The following is a 20,159-nucleotide window of genomic DNA, read 5'->3' as shown; positions in this document are numbered from 1 at the left end:
TTTCTTTTGCATTATTGTGCCTTCCTATGATAAAGTACGTTTTGTTAGATTTCTGATATTTTCCTGGGGGTCAGAATTTCAGTTATCAAAGATGAGAAATCCCTATTTACATGTAAAAACTAAACTGAACATTTTTAAATCTTGCCTTGCTTTAAGACCAAGCTCAAGGTAATATCAACCGAAGTGACGAGTAAAACATGAAATGACACAAATTATCAGTGGACAATAAAATAAACGATTCTTTGCTGTTGGAAAAAAAACATCAAAGGAAAATGCAATTTTTGACCTCAATCTCAATTTGACAGCAAGTCATGTTTGCTCAGAGCAACAGTTTTTTTTAGGAGAAAAACTATTTTAGTTTAAAAAAAATGAGAAAGGATAACCATGTTACAAAAACATTGAACTTCCGTAGTGAAACGCACGCTGCATAAATAAATGCATACTTCATTTGTTAATGAAGGCCAAATATTGCCAAACATGTAGCTGACGTCGACGTTGAGAGCAGAACTTTATGTTAGTCATTTAGGAGACATGTTTTCATCATTCTACCGTTTCTTTAGACACCACTAACTTTAATTGTTCATTTTTTTTCCTGTTATCTTATTACGCCTTGATATCATATATATTGCATGTTTCCCTCTTTCGATGACTGCCTTCCGTGTCAATAATGTGACCAGAGCTGTTGTTATGCAATGTTGTTAAATATGTTCCAAAAATACGCCTCTCAATTGCCTTTTTTTTATCATGGTTACGTGGCTTTTTAGGGTAACAGATTTGATTTATTGCTAGACACAAAAAGAAAACAACAACAAAAGGCTAATGGTGCAAGGGTTAGCGACAAATTGAACAGTTAATCGAGTAAGGCTGATGGGAAGGAAAGAAGTAATCTTACTCTCTATTTGGTGGCTGTCCTCCATTCACGGAGAGAAAAAATAAGCTGTTTATTGTTTTAGGATGGAACAATGGCAAACGTTATTAGTCAGTGAGAGCGACCAGATGTTGTGAAATCCTTTGTAATCACAGCACATCATTGTATAAGTTTGAGCTGTCTAAGATCAGATCATTTTCTCTTTTGTCATTGTCCAAAAGGCATTTCACGTCAGGACACCACTTGCCGTTGTTGAAGTGTTAGAAGCCCTATTTATCGCAGATATTGGTGGTCAAATTTCAGTTTAATTCGTTTGTTTCTTTCTTCTTTGGAGATATAAACCATATAATCTCGATCTGAATGGCAACAAAATACACTTGGTGAATTTTTTTAAAGTATCAAAAGCAGGTCTTTTATCAATGGAGGGCAACCTGATAATGGCAACAAAACAAGATGGAAAACCCATTTGAAATCAACTCGACCAAAAGAACACAATGCTTACAGAGAAACAAAATTTACCTCAAAGCAGGAAAGACAATAATATTATTAATGTAGGTACATTTATGCCAGATACACCTTTATGGAAAAAGAAAAACGTTTCGGTATTCAGACAAAAAGTTGACCTAAAAATGTCAGCTTAGGTTTGGCAGCTAATCTCGAAAATGGCTCATAAAAGGGTTACGTCCTTGCTGCTGATGAAAAATGTTCGGTATGGAAATGATTAAGTTGCACTTAAATCTCGGAATATACTTACATTCGAATCCAGCTTGGTTTTTAAAATCAAACTCACAAGTTAAGTATAAAGGCGGGACCGAGTCAGTCCACCCGAGTTTCATACCATCGGAAAGCGTTCTTTCTATAGTTAGGAAAAAAGACTTTACCAAGGTTGTTCGACTTAAAGAATAAACATTTTTCATTTAATTACTGATAAACTTTTGTCTCCTGCAGTAATCGGTAGACTAAGATCTCGTTGCCGTTCTTAAGTTTTAATCTACCTAACTGACTTAAAGGTGAATGATTCCTTACATATAAATTTCTTCCCAAAGAATATGGTGTCTCCCTGCTCCTCAAAAACATTTGGTTGCTGCCATCATTGCCACTTCAGTTTGCTTTAGTGTATCTTACTTTTCCTTTCTTGCCTTGTGTAGCTTCAAAAGAGAGTTTATTGTAGCTCCGGTTAAGCAGACGTTTTCACTGCATATACCTTTCTTCGGGTGTGTTGATAACTTTTTCATGACTGTCCAGTTTCCAGAGCGCTTCTAACTTTCCTTATGGCACTAATTAACTAACCCTGACCCCTCATGCACAAGAGCATCATTTCACAAGAGCATCTTGTGAAACTCAATACTCGGTTTTAAGACTCAGTCATGGTTCATTCGTAAAGCCCACGACAAAATAATATAAAGCGATACTAAAGTCTTCTCCAATTCATACGGCAAATTTTTATTTAAAAATATTTGTTATTGTTTTTCCCCAAAGCAACTACCCTTATCAAGGGGGATTACAATATTATAATTTTTACTTCACAAACAACACAAAAAAATTGCGCTGAAAACAGCGAATTAAGCTTAGTTATCTAGAGATATATTATTTTAACAATCAGTCAGTGGCCACCAAAAAGCTATTAGTATTAATCATAAAGCTTTGTACTTCTCGACAAAAAGCGTAGTTTACATCGTAATTTGCGGACTGAACACCATACAATATAAAGTTTAGTTTCCTTGCATCGCTGCTCGATGACCATGTTTCCCTGAACACATTAGCAGCAGAGGTAAGGAGGACATAACGTTGAGCCGCATACCTTGGGCAAAACAAAAGAACGTGTTTTACCGATTCAGAGTCAAGACCGCACTCCCAAATAGGCGACGCACAACGATGTAAACTGTCCTTTTTTCCAGAAGTACAAAGTTTTATAATAACAGATATTCTCCGGTGTAAGACATGGAATCCCAAGTCTAAGACGGCTGTGATCAATAGATGCACGCCTTGAAAAAGGATAATCAAATAACTTATTGTAAGAATAGTGAAAATTAGAGTTGACTGTATTTTAGCTTCAAAATTAGGAAGAGATACAGAGTTTTGGACCTCAAGATCCAGAGAATTCCAGCCAGTAATTGCGGATGAAAACAAGCAGGTTTCGGAAATCGAGAAGCTCTGCAAGGAAATTATGTGAAATTTCCCCTTAATAGCGAAGCTCCGGAGGCCCAAGCGGAGCCCCATACTCATATAGGAAAGAAAAGGAAAGCCATGATTTTCTCATGGTTATCATGGATAGCGGTAGTGCCCGTCGGCGCGTACGCACGATGGCGACGACGACGACGACGGAGTTGCGTAAGGCAGGCAGCCTTGGTTTACCGTGTACTTCTTTGATATTGGACATCCATGTTATGATCAATTGACAACTGTCAAGACAATGTATCCACTGACCAGTATCACGTGACCATATCGCGGACTCAAGTTTACAGCTCATCGGGGTCACGTGGTTTTTGAAGTTGACCGCTGACCAAGTGCTGGTTTTCGATTAGATCGCGGGCTCATGTCAGGTTAACTTGTTGAAAAGCAGGGCAGGATTATTCGGAAGCCGGTTAACGCTATCCCAGGATTAAAAGTTAACCGAATGATAACTTTGTCCTCTATACAAATGTTTTTTTGCTGCTTTGTTTTGTGTATATGTGATTATTAAAACCAGGAGCCATAATCGGGGACGGAGACCGTAAGCGCACGCCATTTCGAGTATTGGGGTTGTGCCCATGATACGGGACAATTTTTCTATTTTTAGAACAAATTGCGCCATCGCATACGCCACACGCGCGTGTATGCTGCGAGGATTTTTGCTGATGTCGCGCGGGAGAAATGGCGTCGGAAATTCCTGAAATTTTTTATGCTTTTGACCCGCAACTCAACACGTTTATGTCTGTTAGAATTTTGCTTAAGTATTTTCGTCGTAAGCTGCTCCAATTTGAGTGAAGTTAGACGGTGTCAAATTTAGGTATGTCTCGCTTTATATATCACAAGTTATGTTCCGCAATTCCGCTGCTTCTTTTAAAAGAGCCCCACATTACTCCACTCTAAATTTCACAGAAGTTGAAGATTAACAGGGTCGTAACGGCTTTTCCATAACACAGCAAAAAAAAAAAAAAAAGAAAAAAGAAAAACTAGTTGGATATATTTGGATATAGCAGCATTTCAGGACTTCAAAGTTTCCGTCCCAGCTTGCCACACTTTTGCAAGGATTTCGCCAGAGTCTATCGCGACCAAAAAGTGAAAAAAAAGTAAACGCCAGTTTGAGTTTCGCCTGAATTGTACGAAACGCTTGATGTTTCATCAAGGTGCAATATGTTTACGTCTGTAGATACTGCTCAGTTCTATTTCTGTAAAAGTCCAATACTTTGTCTCAGTTGTCGATGAATAAGAGCGCCCGCCGATGCGTGTTTTGTACAGTCAGTAAACATGATAAATTGGATTTCCGCACTTTCGTGTGAAAACGTACATCGAACTCATACAATATCTCTAGGTTTTAACTATGTTTAAGGTTGATATATGTTTGAGAACATATTAAAAGCTTAGCTGAAAAATATGTGAACAATGCGGAAATAATCAGCAACGTTACGATGACGATTTCTTTAATCAACTCGAATAAAGATTTCGATTTTGTTGGTTGAGTTGTCAAAACTCCTTACAAGTCTATTTTATTTTCGCGGTGTAAAATTTCACTATGTTGAAGAAACGTAAGTTGCATAATGTAAGTAGCCTTTTGGCGTTGGTGAAAATTGTTGCAGCATCTCAGCACAGAGTCTTTGTTAAGATTTGTTGACAACTCAAAACTTACCGACTCGGACTTGAAAGTGCACGCGCTGCACTATGCAAATGAGCTACTTGTACGCGTCAGACTCCTTTCAAAAAATTTGCAAACTCGCTAAACAATCAGAAACAATAGGAAACTGTCAAAAACAGGATTTGGTTATGGCATTGTTTGAAAAACTCACAAATTAACTCGAAACTGTGGAGTAGAGAGGTTTTTTACATAAGCTTTAATCTAAGTCAGAACAAACGCAAAAGCTTACACGCACAGCAGATATACAGCGCAAGCAGATATTATTCATTCACAGCGCGAACTTGAAGTCTTGTTTTCGAGCCTGAAAAACTCACCTTTACCATAAGCTCGGAGCATAAAACTGCATCTAAGCTCCCTGGTTCTTATTCCCTGTCTTATTCCCTGCCATCGCTGTGAAAAATCCGCAAGGGAATCTCGCAACTCTGACCATTTGATCACGCAACGTCACAACATACACGGGAGAACCCATGACATGTGCGTGGATTCGCGCGGATAAATGTCGTCAGGATGGCGCAATTTGTTCTGAAAATAGAAAAATAATTGTCCTATATCAAAGGTACGCGCGGATCCCAATACTTACGGTCTCCTTCCCCGATTATGGCTCCTGTTAAAACTCAAAACAGAAGGCCAAACAATATACAGAAAACCTCACCACAAAGTTACAAAACTCAAATCAAAATTATTATTTAATTCTACCTTTTCCTGGGTTAGTTTAATCGGGCTCTGAACAACCCGGCCCAGGAGCTAGCTTTTAGGCTGGCCTAAATCTATATATTCTATTTTATAGCCACGAACCCGTAAATCCGTTAAACTGGGTCACTTGGAACATTTCCCAATAAAGAATTATTCAAAAACCAAACCTTAACTCTGAGATAAAATCCCCCAAAGAATAAGTATTGCTTGGTTAGTCAATTGTTCTTTATATTATCCGGCTAGCTTTCAGCAATGTATGTATTGGGTTGTATTATTATTTCCTTCTCTTTTATGGAAATGGCTCCAGCCATCCAAGTGCTGATCTTCACCATGGGTCTCACTCTCAGTGCCAATGCTGCTGATTCAATTGATAAAGCGCTGAGCGCGTTTCTCGACAGGTCATGCTGCAGCAGCTGTTTGTCGAAGAACGTATCAGATCCAACAGCGACTCCGGAGTGAAGCAAGTGCGAACCACTCATCATGGAACGCGAAATTACTACGCATCTACCCACACAACTCATAACAGGCTTATGTCAATTCACGAACACGCTAATAATATTCGTACTGTTGGTTTGGGAGAATTCATTGGAATCCTCAATGGAGTGGAATTCAGGACCAGGCACAATGACTATCGTCTTACATGGCCAGCAAAACCAGCAAAGACTACCACGCTACAGAAGAGATTTCATTTCCAGAAGTTTCCCCCGAGGTCAAAAATAAGCCCACTGTAGACGAGCGGGTCGTTGAGATGCGTGAATGGTTCAAGGCATGGAAATCTTAGGATCATGGTGTTCGAGACCACAGGAAATACTTCAAGCCAGTGCTGTGCTACCTGGAAGGTGCATGGACCACAGCAACCAAAGACATCGATGAACCGTTTGAAAGCGACCGGCATTTCATTGATTTCAACTCAATCCCAGAGACCATGACATTTAGGATGAGAGATTCGCTCCCTATTTCACCTTACTTGATAAACTCATGGGTGAGATTCCTGGAAAAGATAACTACTAAGGCAACCTGACTGATGAAGCGTTTGACCTGCCAGCCCATACCATAGATCCCGAGAAATCAGGAAAAGTTAACGCTGTGTACTATCATCGAGGGTTCAAAGTTCAGGCTCGAGGTGCAATGGGGCAATCAAGACGGTATCGCGGTTTTGCAGATGAAAACCTGTTCGTTGCCATTACTACGCAACCAAGAGTCGCAGGAATGAAGCTAAATACTTGCAAAGGTCCTAAGAGGAACCCCATATGCAAAACTACCACCCAGAAGTTCTCGTACGCGATTCCGTTGGAAATAATCTATCTGACACCCTTGAACAGATGGAACCCATTTGATCCCGAGGACAAAGGCTCGGAGAAGACCACGCACGGAAAGACGGTGTTTCAAGGTGGTCGTTCTGGAGGAACATCCCAAGATAAAGCCTACAATGGCACCAATAGCAAGAAGTATTATCAGACTCCTTCAGCATTCTTTTCAGGACAAGAAGTAAGCACTGATGCTGCAGATACCACCCAAGGTAGTGTTGGTGTTTTGGATCGAAATGGCGATGTAAAGATTACTCGAGCCAGTTGCATACGTATATTCTTTCCGCCGATAAACGGAGTCGGAGTCTCGCGTCAGCGTTATCCCATAATGCCTGTACACGGAGAAGGAAGCGCTGTATGGAAGGAACTGGAAGCAATGAAAGATCTTCTCATGGAGTCCCAAACGTATTTCTCCATGTACCGAGAACCACTGTTGGGTCCTGGTGTTCTGCCCTCGGAACCTCCACACAGAGACAGCACGCTGAAGATGGAAGACGCCATCAAGACTCCTCCAGGTGCCCACACTCACGAAGTTACTTTAACAGCAGATGAGGTGAAAAATGCCTTAAGATACCGAAAGTGTTTCAGAAAGTATACCACAGAAAGGGCTGGACACCTACACAAAATAACTGTCTGTTGGAAAAACTTAAAATGGCTGTTGCGCTACTGTGATCGCTCCGACAACGATGACACAAAGACAAGATGCTGGGACAAACATGGCATGTATGTGAAAGTTAATGTAAACGCTTAGAAGCCCATCCTGAAGCCCAGCTTGGTTCACGATTAATGGGCGAACTAGATGTTTAGTAAACGTTGAGATTGAGTAGAACTTAAAATCTCCTTTAAAAGCCACTAACAATTGCAAGCTAAGAAAACTACAACGACGGAATACATGTAGAACAAGGAACAAATAAAAGTGGGAATCAAAACTTCAAACTTCAAACAGTGACTATCGTCTCTACGTGGCCAGCAGAAGTTCCCCCGAGGTAAAAAATAAGCCCACAGTAGACGAAAAGGTCGTTGAGATGCGTGAATGGTTCAAGGCATGGAAATCGCAGGAACATAGTGTTCGAGACTACAGAAAGTACTTCAAGCCAGTGCTGTGTTATCTAGAAGGCGCATGGACCACAGCAACCAAAGACATCGATGAGCCCTTTGAAAGCGACCGGCATTTCATTGATGCGAAATCTTGGTTCGACTTACAAGAGAAAGTTCGCTTTGCCTCCTACACCGGAAGAAAAGATAATCTTGAAAACTTTTCGTTCCTGCCAACCACTATCATGGAAATAATCAATGGTACCATCCCTGTCTTTGCTCAATGGAATTACCGAATTTTATGTCATCCACTGAGTGGTGATTTTCCCTTGAACAGGTTTCGAGTGGTTGACGAGTTTCAGAGCAGAGTTTCCGCACGAAGGAAATACGAAGAGCAAACAAGTACCAGAGCTGCACGATTCCAGCTGAATCCCAAAGACTCCGACAAGTGGTCAGATGGAGTCACTCCCAAATTTAAGTTGCTTGATGAACTTATGGGTGAGATTCCTGGAAAAGATAACTACCAAGGCAACCTGACTGATGAAGCGTTTGACATGCCAGCCCATACCATTTGAAACTGCAATAAGCGTAAAAAACTCTCTTGGCCTTTAATAAACAACTCCACAAATCAAAACGGCGTGGTACAAAGAGTGTGCATACGAGCGGCGTAGATGCAAATAGCGTGGATACAAACAGCGTGGATACAAACAGCGTGGGTTGAAACTAAAACAGTAAAAGAGCAAAAGTAACAAGTTGCGACTAAGCTAAATTCGAATAAAGAAATAACAAAACTGCAAAACGAGGACTGTGAATTACACTTACATTGTTTCGGCCAGAGAAAACTGTTGTGAAACGGACTGCGAATAACGCGAAGAGACTAGCACGAAAACTAAATAGAACTGCGCTAAGCGCGGACCAAAATGAACTGCCCCAAAACTGTACTGCAAAGCTATGATATGGAAAATACGCTAGGACATGCGGAAAATAAAACTATAGAAACTTAGAAAGGCGCTAATGAAGATGAAACAGCAAAGAAACGCTAACGAGGGCGCGAAAACTGACAGAAAGGAATAAACACCTAAATTGACGCAAAAAAAAGACTAAACAAAAGGACGAAAAGAAGTATAAACTAATTTGCGTACGCAAAGGAAAAACAAATTACGCAAGCACGAATAATAGACAAAATGTTACACTTGGATCTTACACCATTGACTCCAAGAAATCAGGAAAACTGAACGTTGCTTACTATCATCGATATTTTAAAGTCATGGAGAAAGACGCAATGGGACAGTCTACAAGGCATCGTGGTTATGCAGATGGAAACCTCTCCATGGCCATGACAACTCAATCAAAAGGTCCTGAGAAGAACCCCAAATGCAAAACTATTACCCAGAAGTACTCGTACGCGATTCCATTAAAAACAATCTATCTGACACCCCTGAACAGATGGACCCCATTTGATCTCGAGTACAAGAAGACCTGTACGGGAAGACGGTATTTCAAGGCGGTCGTAACGGAGGCAAGACCCCAGGAAAAGCTTACAATGGTACCAGCAGCAGGAAGTATTATCATACTCCTTCAGCCTCTTTCTCGGGAGAGGAAGTTAGCACCGATGCAGCAGACACCACCAGAAACGCTGTTGGTGTTTTGGATAAAAATGGTCAATTGAGGATTACCCGAGCCAACGGAATACGTATATTTTTGCCGAATATAGTCAAAGTGGGAGTCTTGCGTCAGCGTTATCCCATAATGCCTGTTCACGGTCAAGGAAGCTCTTTATGGAAGGAACTTGAAGCAACAAAAGATCTTCTCATGAACTCAAAATCGTATGGCTACATGTACAGAGAACCATTGGTGGGTTCTGGAGTTGTACCCACGGAGCCTACAGAGAGACCTCTTACGCTGAAGGTGGAAGACGCCACCAAGACTCCCCCAGGTGCACACACTCACGAAATAACTTTAACTGCAGCTGAAGTTATAGAGGCCAAGACCAAAAGGAAGGTCTTTACGAGGGTGACATCACCTGGAGCAGGACACCAACATAAGATTGCTTTTGCTTGGAGGAAGAACCACTGGGTGATACGCTGCTGTGATCAGCACGATAAGGGACAGTACAGGTGCCTGGACCAACACGGAATGTACCTAAAGGAAGATTAATATTCAAGCGCGTAGAAAAATCATTCTAAACTGTGGACTTTGTAGTTTTAGAATAGACTTGGGGTTCGGTTATGTCATGAATGATGGGGGAGAATGCACCATGAATTGTTGATGATATTTAATTGTGCTTGTAGAAGTAGCAGTCTAATCAACAAGGAATGGAATAAATATGGGAATAAAAAATGTGTACCCTCCTTTTTTGCAACGTATTCTCTCACGCCCAGTACAAAATGCTAGAATACAGTTCTTTTTTTGTCACCCATTAATTGCAAATGCAGACGTTTGAATCCGTCGAGCAACATTCAACCACACGTATTGTGAAAGCTTATGGACGTAAATTCTCTGAAGGATTTGCCGGACTAGAGTGTTACAGGCTTTAGGACAAAAACGGAAAACATTCTTCTAAGTGCAGTCTTCAGTTGGAAACCGATGCGCTAGAGGGTTCATGGTTTGAGGTTCTTTGAATTGTATGTCAATTTCTTAGAGTTGATAAAGCTCAATCGTGCAGTGAAGCATGAATCTACAGTCCAGGAACAGATATTTTGCGGTATGTAAAACGGTACATGAACGAAAACATCGCTCCTGCAATTAAATCTCATACTTAAGAAATTTTAACAGTAACTCTGACTTAACTAGGATTCGGCATTACATTCTCAAAACAAACTGCATGTTGACCCTTTTAGTTATTTTTTGTTGAGTGAGGGTATTTGTTTAAAATTCTGGTCAGAAAAACCGAATGTGGAGTGTCAAAAGTTATGTATATTTTCGTAAATATGGAAGTGAGTCTGGGTTAGGTAAATTAGTATCTCCCATATTTTTCGAAACGGTGGATTTTTATCAGGATCTTACAAAATAGGAACATCAATTCCTACAAGTGATATGCATATCATTAGTGTAACTGATTTCCTGTCGTCCTGCTCAATCGCTGAAAATGCTTTTTTCTGCCCCGCAGAATGCTCGCCTCATTCTGCTCCAAATTCTTCGGGCAGAATTGATCATCCATGCCTAGTTTACATTGTCAATTCTCTTATCCATCGCCATTATGGCAATAGTAATCCCTGGAGTAAAATCAATAACGTTTCGTTTCTTGAGAAACGAAACAAAAGCTATTTGCAGACCCAACTATTATGTGACAGTGAAGAAAAGAAGTTATGTTACATAATACTTTATCAATTCTGCACTTACAGTGTACAACTGATAATATACTGTATTTGCAACGTTTGTTGCGCGTAACAAAGAGCCCATAATTTTTTTCTTTTCTTCCGTTGTTTAAAAGTAAACAATTTACGCAACGGAATCAAAAAAAAGATTTAAATGTTTATCAATACAGTATTTTCGAGAACATATCTTGTGACAATCACTGTCTGTTTAAAAAACACGGTTGAAATACACGGTTCAAACTTTTTCAAAATCAAAAATAAATTTTTTTTTTCATTTCTTATATATTTTATTTGCAATTTATTTTAGCTTCAATTTATTTAAGATATTATACCAACGTTCCTTTTACAAATCTGTTAAATGCTAGCTGACTGATTTGGCGTTTTTCATTTTCATGTCAATACAAATTTTTCTAAAAAATTATAGCTGGTGTAAATTTCTCATCAATCTGTTCATCGGGAAACTAGTAATATGCCGACTGAAGCTGTTTAATATGAACTCTATTTTGTTTTTCAAAAATAATAAAAAAAATGACTGTCAGCGTGTTCTTACGTTAGCAGTTATCGTACCACAACCATTGTTCTTCAAAACACTTTTCCGTTGGAGATAAATGTAGATTAGCATAGCACATAGAGGTGATGTTTTTTTAGCGCGCGTGCGTTTCAATTGATTCACGGAAAATTCACTCTTGTTCGGAAATGGTTTGTCACCGTAAACACTAGTTCTGAAACAGGTACCATTGTCTCTTTTGAATACAGTTGTTTTGTTTTTGTCACCAGGGACAACAATATGATGCCATTGTTATCATGAAAAGTGCCGTAGATAAAAAGAAACCTTGACTCAACTCGAACGTGCGAACAGAAATGTAGTAAGGTTGAAGAAAAGAAGAGAAAATCCAAAACCAGCTGATAGTTTGCGGTAAAGTAAGATAAAATAAAGGATAATCTGAATAAACACAGTTTCAAGACTGATACCCAGGTCAATAAAGAGCAGTCAAGATATTTGAAGAAATGTCAGTTTTCGGTTTTTACGTACTTCACCACCGACAGGCTTGATTTTTTCAATCCACAGGTTATACAGGTTTATTGCTTTGGAGTTTTTCTGGTTATCGTTTCTAGCGAAATTCCGGTTGCCATGGAAATGTATTAAAATAAAACTTCAATCTAATGCCACTAGCTGGTGTTAATTTCACACCTAATTGAGGGAAGATTTGTACTGTAAACAGCTGGCTAAAAATTTTAGTGTGTGAATTGGATCTAGATGCATTAAAAAAACACAATCTTGCAATTTCAGGTCGCCACAAAAAGAAATCCATGTTTTTCACGTGCGTTGGCTTTGTTTCATATAATCTACAAAAAAACAAAACAAAACAAAACAAAACAAAACAAAAAACACACAAAGGATTCGCGGTTGATCTGAGACTGAAAGAATACTGTTTTTCATGATTCAAAGTTTATGAAGGAGAATAAATGGAGACTTGAATTACTTGAAATCTAATATGAGTCGAAGATAAACAGGTGGAGGCTAATACAGACCATCTCTAACCGAAGTGCTTTGGAGCTGGGAAACCGAGCCACAATCCCCATAATTTTTTTTATCAATATCATGTTGCTGCAAATGTGCGGGTATCACCGACAGATCAGCAATCAAGCCAAAAAGAACAAGTTAAATTACGCTTGTTATTTGTGGAAGAATTAATGTTTACCAACTAGAGAATTGCTTGGAAATGCAAAAACAGTAAAGCAACTGTCTATTCCAAAACAACCACTGTAGTTCGTTAGCTAGGATTTTGGAGCATTTTCTCCAAATCCCAGCAGTCACCAAAATAATCTGAATTTCATCAAAAATCTTAGGATCGGTAGAAGTTTGATCCTGTCAAAACTATTTACGGGTCTCACAAGAACTGGAAAAGTGTAAGCATTACACTCGCTTTGAAAAACTGAAACAACTAAAAGGTTACCTGTGCCGGACAAGATGAAAGGTGCCCCAGATATTCTTTCTAGTGAAAATATTGAAGTCTCTACGACTCTGAGTAACTAGTTATCGTATTAGTCCCTCAGAGTGTTTTTAAAGAAATTACATTTAGCTAAACTGTTGCAAGAAAGGAAACCATGAAACTTTAGCTTAAAAGATCACGGTTGTACATTCAATTCAAAAGGAAAGTTAGAAAAATAATACGGCAATCACAGGACTGCAATTTCTTTTTCTGCCAGACATTGATAGACGCTCTTACAAAAACCAAGATTAACGCATAGAATAAAACAAATACATATGCAAAAAGACAAAAATACATACTATTATACTGTCTCCAAGTCTAATGCTTCGCTATTCGAAAAAGCTATAAAACAGCCACGGAATTATTTAAATAGAATTCATAGTATTGATAAGTTAATAAAGATGGTGAATTTTAAGCTTGGTAATGAAATGTGAAGGTGAATTAATCAACATGACACGAGCGTGGGAATCGAACCCATGACCTCCCGAACACCGGGGGGGGGGGGGGGGGGGGGGGCGCTCTATCCACTGAGCTACGAGAACTCATTGAGACCAAGGTCATTTAACTGAGTTCATTTATGATAGGTGTCCTGCATACTGCTAGGATCAACGCTATCGAATTCATCGTGGGTAGTGATAAGTTAATAATATCACTACCCACGATGAATTCGATAGCGTTGATCCTAGCAGTATGCAGGACACCTATCATATATGAACTCAGTTAAATGACCTTGCTCTCCATGAGTTCTCGTAGCTGAGTGGATAGAGCGCCCGCCCGGTGTTCGGGAGGTCACGGGTTCGATTCCTGTCGGGGACTCAGAATTTTTCTTTGTCCCACGCTCGTGTCATGTTGATTAATTCACCTTCACAATTCATAGTATTGTTTTAAGGTTAGGGTTGAAAGTGAAGCGCGATTTTTTTCGTTTTTTTTTTTGTTTGTTTTTCTTATAAATTTAACTCTGTAATATAAAGCAGTGTTCTAATATGTAAGCAGTGTTAATTTCACACGAGAAACAATAAAAAATACTCTGCAGTTTCGTTTTAGGCGACGGATAAGGATACTACTAATTAGCTACATGAAAGCCCAATTGAATAAAATAACATAACATAACATAACATAACATAGAAAAAAAAATGTCATTGCAGTTAAGATAGTAGTTGTTCCTATAAATAGTACTTATAGTAGTTTTATATATATATATATATATTTCTTTTTTTTTCCTTTAGTTTCAGGATTAAAATATTCAGAGAAATAGAGATAAAAGGACCCTAAACGTCAGTGCAAAAACAAAAGAAAATTGTACTAAAAGTATCAACTTCATACTATAAGTTCAACTAAAGCAGATGCGCCGGAAGTTACTTATTTATTATCTTTCTGGTTTAGTTTATTTTTCCTTGAAACAGTGGCAGATATTGACAGTAGTATATACATATTTGTCCAGAGATAAGTCTCCTATTCAATGCCAAAGATAAGGACTAATGAAATGTTGAATTTATTAACATGACAATATCTCCTGTAAACTCGCACGGGACAATTGACACGTTCTGTTTTCTTGCAGCTCACTTAAATTTGAAGCCCTGCAAGACCAGAATCATTTTGCAGTTGTCTCGTTCTGGAGAAGACATACATTTCTGGAACACCAATTGTCTTTTAGAGGAGTACCGAAGCTTTAAACCCCGGGCAAAGTAGGTTTATGTTATTTGTTTCTTTTATTTATACATTCTATTTTTGCAATTCAAAGAATACTTTCTCTTAAAAAACCCGGTTTATTGCATACTGCAAAGAAACAGAAAGAAATGCGCAACATTGATATCCAAACACATTTTATGTATCAAGGAGGAGACTTTCGCTGTAGGACTTTTAACATTAGATAATTATGTGCTTTTTGTCATTAGTTCCATGCAGATGGAAACAGTTAACGTTTTCGGATAAGACACATAATGGGCAGTTGAAACTCTAAACGTTAACACAACGGATAGATTAGCTTTCTTTCTAAATAGTGGAGGCAAGTAATATACATTTTAACTTTACCAAAAACGTTCGCCGTGTTTTTGCTTTTGCTGCAGTGGAGTTACAGTTAACAAATACAATTCATTACAGCACCTTCCTTTCTTGAAGAAAATACAACGATTTATAGTCGCATATTTAATGTTTTATTGAGGAATTTTATTTAATTTCTGGGGTCTTTTCCATTCGTTTCCTTTCCTCGACTTGTAACAAAAATGTGTCGAAATGTGATCACAAGGAGTCTGGTTTTTGCACCCTGCACGTCCTGCAGTAATCATTCTAAGAAAGATAGAGGCCCATTGCAGGTCGAGTGTTCCAACACTATATCTGTGCGACTGAGTTACCAACCATTGATTTAAACTATTTAGTGGCATCCAGCCAGTGTTTGGGACCTTAATCTTAAACGTTCGTACCCGAGAGCGCTTCTGACTAAGGGTCGTTTGTGAAGGAAACTTTCATCTGACTATTATTATTATTGTAAACTTTTCGTCCGTCTTTGTAGAAATGGCTGCAGCCTTCCAACTGCTGTTGGTCTTGACTGCACTTACCGTTAAAACATGTGACACAGAAGAGCTCAACAGAGTAACGAGTGCCTTCCAAGACACCGGAAAGGAACTTGTAGCCGAATTGGAGTCGATTCGTGGCGTTTTGGGACCACTCTCTCGACAGGTCATGCTACAGCAGCTGTTTGTCGAAGAACGTATCAGATCTGAAGGCCACTCTGGGGTGAAGCAGGTTCGGCATGGTCGCGAAGGAACGCGTAATTACTATTCAGACACCCATGGAAACAGCGGCAGGCTTATGGCAATTCACGAACACGCTAACAATATTCGTACTGTTGGTTTGGGAGAATTCATTGGAGTCCTCAACGGAGTGGAATTCAGGACTAGGCACAATGACTATCGTCTCTACATGGCCAACAAAACCAGCAAAGACTACCACGCTACAGAAGAGATTCCATTTCCAGAAGTTCCACCCGAGGTCAAAAATAAGCTTACGGTAGATGAACAAATCGTTGAGATGCGTGAATGGTTTAAGGCATGGAAATCGCAGAATTATACCGTCAGGGATTACAGAAAATACTTCAAGCCAGTGCTGTGCTACCTGGAAGGCGCATGGACCACGGCAACGAAAGACATCGATGAGCCCTTTGAAAGCGACCGGCATTTCATTGATGCAAAATCTTGGTTCGACTTACAAGAGAAAGTTCGCTTTACCTCCTACACGGGAAGAAAAGATAATCTTGAAAACTTTTCGTTCCTGCCAACCACTATCATGGAAATAATCAATGGTACCATCCCTGTCTTTGCTCAATGGAATTACCGAATTTTATGTCATCCACTGAGTGGTGATTTTCCCTTGAACAGGTTTCGAGTGGTTGACGAGTTTCAGAGCAGACTTCCCTCAAGACGGAAATATGAAGAGCAAACAAGTACCAGAGCTGCAAGATTCCAGCTGAATCCCAAAGACTCCGACAAGTGGTCAGAGGGGACCAACAATCCTAAATTTACGTTGCTCGATGAAATTATGAGTGAGATTCCTGGCAAAGATAACTACCAAGGCAGCTTAACTGATGAAGCGTTTGGATTACCAGCGCATACCCTCGACCCCAAGAAAACAGGGAAGCTGAACGTTGCGTACTACCATCGATGGTTCAAAGTCTTGGAGAAAGACGCAATGGGACAGTCAATAAGGCATCGTGGTTATTCAGATGAAAACCTGTTTATGGCTATGACCACTCAACCCAAAGTGGCTGGAATGAAGATGACCACCTGCAAAGGTCCTAAGAGGAACCCCAGATGTACAAGCATCACCCAGAAGTTCTCATATGCGATTCCGTTGGAAATAATCTATCTGACACCCCTGAACAGATGGAACCCATTTGATCTCGAGTACAAAGGTTCTGAGAGGACAGCCTACGGAAAGACAGTGTTTCAGTTCGGTCGCTATGGAGGTAGGACCCCAGATAAAGCCTACAATGGTACCAACAGCAAAAAGTACTATCAGACTCCTTCGGCCTTTTTCTCGGGAAAGGAAGTAAGCACTGATGCTGCAGACACGACGAAAAACAGCGTTGGTGTTTTGGATCGAAACGGCGATGTGAAGATTACCCGAGCCAGCGGAATACGCATCTTTTTTCCACCTATAAACGACGTGGGAGTGCTGCGTCAGCGCTACCCCATAATGCCTGTTCACGGAGAAGGAAGCTCTGTATGGAAGGAACTGGAAGCAACAAAAGATCTTCTCATGAACTCAAAATCGTATGGCTACATGTACAGAGAACCATTGGTGGGTTCTGGTGTTGTACCCACGGAGCCTACAGAGAGACCTCTCACGCTGAAGATGGAAGACGCCACCAAGACTCCCCCAGGTGCACACACGCACGAAATAACTTTAACTGCAGATGAAGTGAAAGACGCCAAGGGAAAAGGAAACTCTTTCCTGAAAACGACAACGCAAGGAGCTTCACACCAACACCAAATTCGTGTTGCTTGGAGAAATAACCAGTGGAAGATACTCCGTTGTGATAGTTACGACCAAGGAGCATACAGATGCAAAGACAAGCATGGGATGTACTTAAATGAAAACGTGAGTGTGTAGAACGCTGGTCTGAGTAATGTTCTTTGCAGCCTGAAGGAAATAATTTGTAGCTGCTGAGTTAATAATTAAGTCATACATGACGAAGGACAACGGTAAATTGTTGTTCATAATTAATACAGTGGTGTAGTTAATCATTAAAGGGTTGAAATAAATATGGGAAGCAAAAAAGTGAACTCGTTTTTATTTACCGACTAAGAATTCAAACATTTTGACATATATATATATATATATATATATATATATATATATATATTTTTTTTTTTTTTTTTTTTTTTTTTTTTCTTTTGATGCCTACTCAATGCTAAAGGGCCGCATTTTCAACTTCAAGCATTGTGCTTGCTTCTCGTAGAGAGGTTTCCGTAAAAATAGCACAAGTTACATTAATTGTCACTCTTAAATCCCCCCACCCTTAACTCATCACGCAGTCTATCTGAAGGAAGAATACGACGAGCCCAAAGGCGTCTGCTTGGAATACTATGGAGTGAAAAGACGAATATGGAGATAAAAAAATGTGCTATATATATTTATCTCAATTTTCGTTCTAAACAGTATTAATTAGCAGGTGACGCTTTCGTGTTCTCTGGCCATAAATTTTTGAATTCAACGAACCACTTTATAGTATGCTCGAACTCCGATAATTTGGTCAACTGGACAACCAAAATGACTGTAAGGAATCGCTTACCATTTCCAAAGAAACATAGAATAATACTCTTAAGAGATTTAAATAACTCTTTCCGTCGAAAATCTGTTACTACATTGTTCTCAGCTGCCGGGATTATAGTCAATACGTAATATAAAAAAATCCACGATAACGGGGTTTGAAATATTTCATTTTTACTTTATCAAAAGACATTCGACACGAGTGCAAAGAGCACCTCAAAATAAAATAAGTGATCCGACCAACTTCCAGCACGAAATCTCGCATAAAAGATGGGAGAGCGTTGATTAAAAAACACTGGCCTTTACAAATCTCTTGTTGTCCTCGCTTTTCGGAAACCACAATAATCCTCACAGAACTCGCGACGTCACTGAGGAATATCGTTTCAATCTCGTTCCCAGGCTCTATCTCTTCTGCCTCTCTTGTCGTTGGGAGAAAGACTCTGGTTGCGGCTGGTCACGTGACCACCTGTGAGACAAACTTTTCCACCGGGGTAGAGCCGAATTTTTGTCGATCTCAACTGAAGCGAAAGAAAGGCGATTGCTGGTCATCGCTATATTGACCACACACGGGCAAATACACCTTTGAAATTTTCCAGTCCTATTCTCAGCTTCACACAGGTCAGACAAATTATATGTAATATACATATCAAGCGTATTGAAGTATCAGTCTGATTTCAATTCCAGCCGGTCGATTTACTAACTACACTTTTTCTTGTCTCACACCATTTTGGTCTGAGGTCAACAGAACGAGCGAAATGCCACAAACTGACACAGATGCGTCTGTGTGTGTGCACGCGTGATAGGTATGTATTGCGCGATCGGTAGAGTGAATTCGTATAACCAGTTTTTTATATGCTAATAAGACTCACCAAGTGGTAATGAGAAAAACAATTAAAAAAGCACGCACCAAACTGAAACCAATGTCACTTTCCATTGGGTGAAAAATTCCGGTTTGAATTTCTGGAAATCTAAATTGACGAGTTGAAGAGCATTTTCTGGAATTTAAGAACACAAGAACAATCTCGCGAGGTGTATCCAAATTTTCGAAAATTTCTTTCCCGGAATTTTGTCCTAAATTTGATTTTCCTTCCGGTATTTTCGGTTGAATGGTTCGCTTTGCGGAAATTAAATAATCTCCGCTTTTTTTGGAAAATTTAATTTCCCGGGAAATTTCCGAACCATGCCATTTGTCCCCATTTCCAAATTTTGGGAATCAAGGTTGAATAGAAAAGAAAACTCTCCTTGCGCTTCAAATTCCTAATTGTGGACATTTATTCAAAATAACAAGCCTTAAATGAGATATTGTTTTCTTCCGATGTTTGCATGCCGGCGTGCAAGTACCAGCGCGAGTAGTGTTTCTCAGCCACAGGCGTAAGAAAGCCAGCCATATAATGTAATGTAACATCACTGAAAAAATGGCAAGAATATTCAAAAGTACTACGCGTGTTCCGCCCATCTTCACTGTTTTTTCCCTTGCAAATAATATTCTGGTTCAGATTTTAAACAGTCCAGTACATTCTAACGGCAAAACAATCTCTTGCGTAACCAAACTGGTCATTAGAATATTATGCGCCTCATTAACATATAAGGAACGGGTTACACGAATTCACTCTAATGAAAAAAGAAAAACGATGTTGATCGACGAGAAATTAAGGCAGCTAGGTTAATTTGCCTCAAATTATAAGTAACAGATCATTGATCTCTTGAAATTATAGCGTCTGAAGAGATGAGGGCCGAATCGATGAATTTACCACACTTAAAAGTCAGAATGGTTGAATTGTTTTAATTTTCCGCTAGATTTGAACAAAAAAAAATCGGTTAAGTACAAAAGCTGGTCAAGGT

General features: G+C 39.5%; 1 protein-coding gene and 2 pseudogenes across 1 annotated transcript; all 3 read left to right on the top strand.

The window, feature by feature from the left end:
• Positions 1-5,170: 5,170 nt before the first annotated feature.
• LOC145464847 (uncharacterized) lies at positions 5,171-7,621 on the top strand (annotated as a pseudogene).
• Positions 7,490-10,177, top strand: LOC145464837 (uncharacterized; annotated as a pseudogene).
• Positions 10,178-14,402: 4,225 nt separating this feature from the next.
• On the top strand, positions 14,403-20,113 carry LOC145485529 (uncharacterized). The gene is made up of 2 exons (XM_081464192.1): positions 14,403-14,734; positions 15,559-20,113. Exon 2 carries the CDS (start codon positions 15,561-15,563, stop codon positions 17,655-17,657), a length of 2,097 nt encoding a protein of 698 aa, XP_081320318.1. The 5' UTR covers positions 14,403-14,734; positions 15,559-15,560; the 3' UTR covers positions 17,658-20,113.
• Positions 20,114-20,159: the final 46 nt, after the last annotated feature.

The sequence above is a fragment of the Orbicella franksi genome, chromosome 1 (genome assembly GCF_964199315.1).
Source record: "Orbicella franksi chromosome 1, jaOrbFran1.1, whole genome shotgun sequence".
In the NCBI taxonomy this organism is placed as follows: domain Eukaryota; kingdom Metazoa; phylum Cnidaria; class Anthozoa; order Scleractinia; family Merulinidae; genus Orbicella; species Orbicella franksi.
Note: the sequence above shows the minus strand (reverse complement) of the source record. Positions and strands in the feature narration are given on the sequence as shown.

Excerpts from the sequence above, each read along its gene's own strand:
- LOC145485529 (XM_081464192.1), top strand. The coding sequence starts at position 15,561 with ATGGCTGCAGCCTTCCAACTGCTGTTGGTCTTGACTGCACTTACCGTT.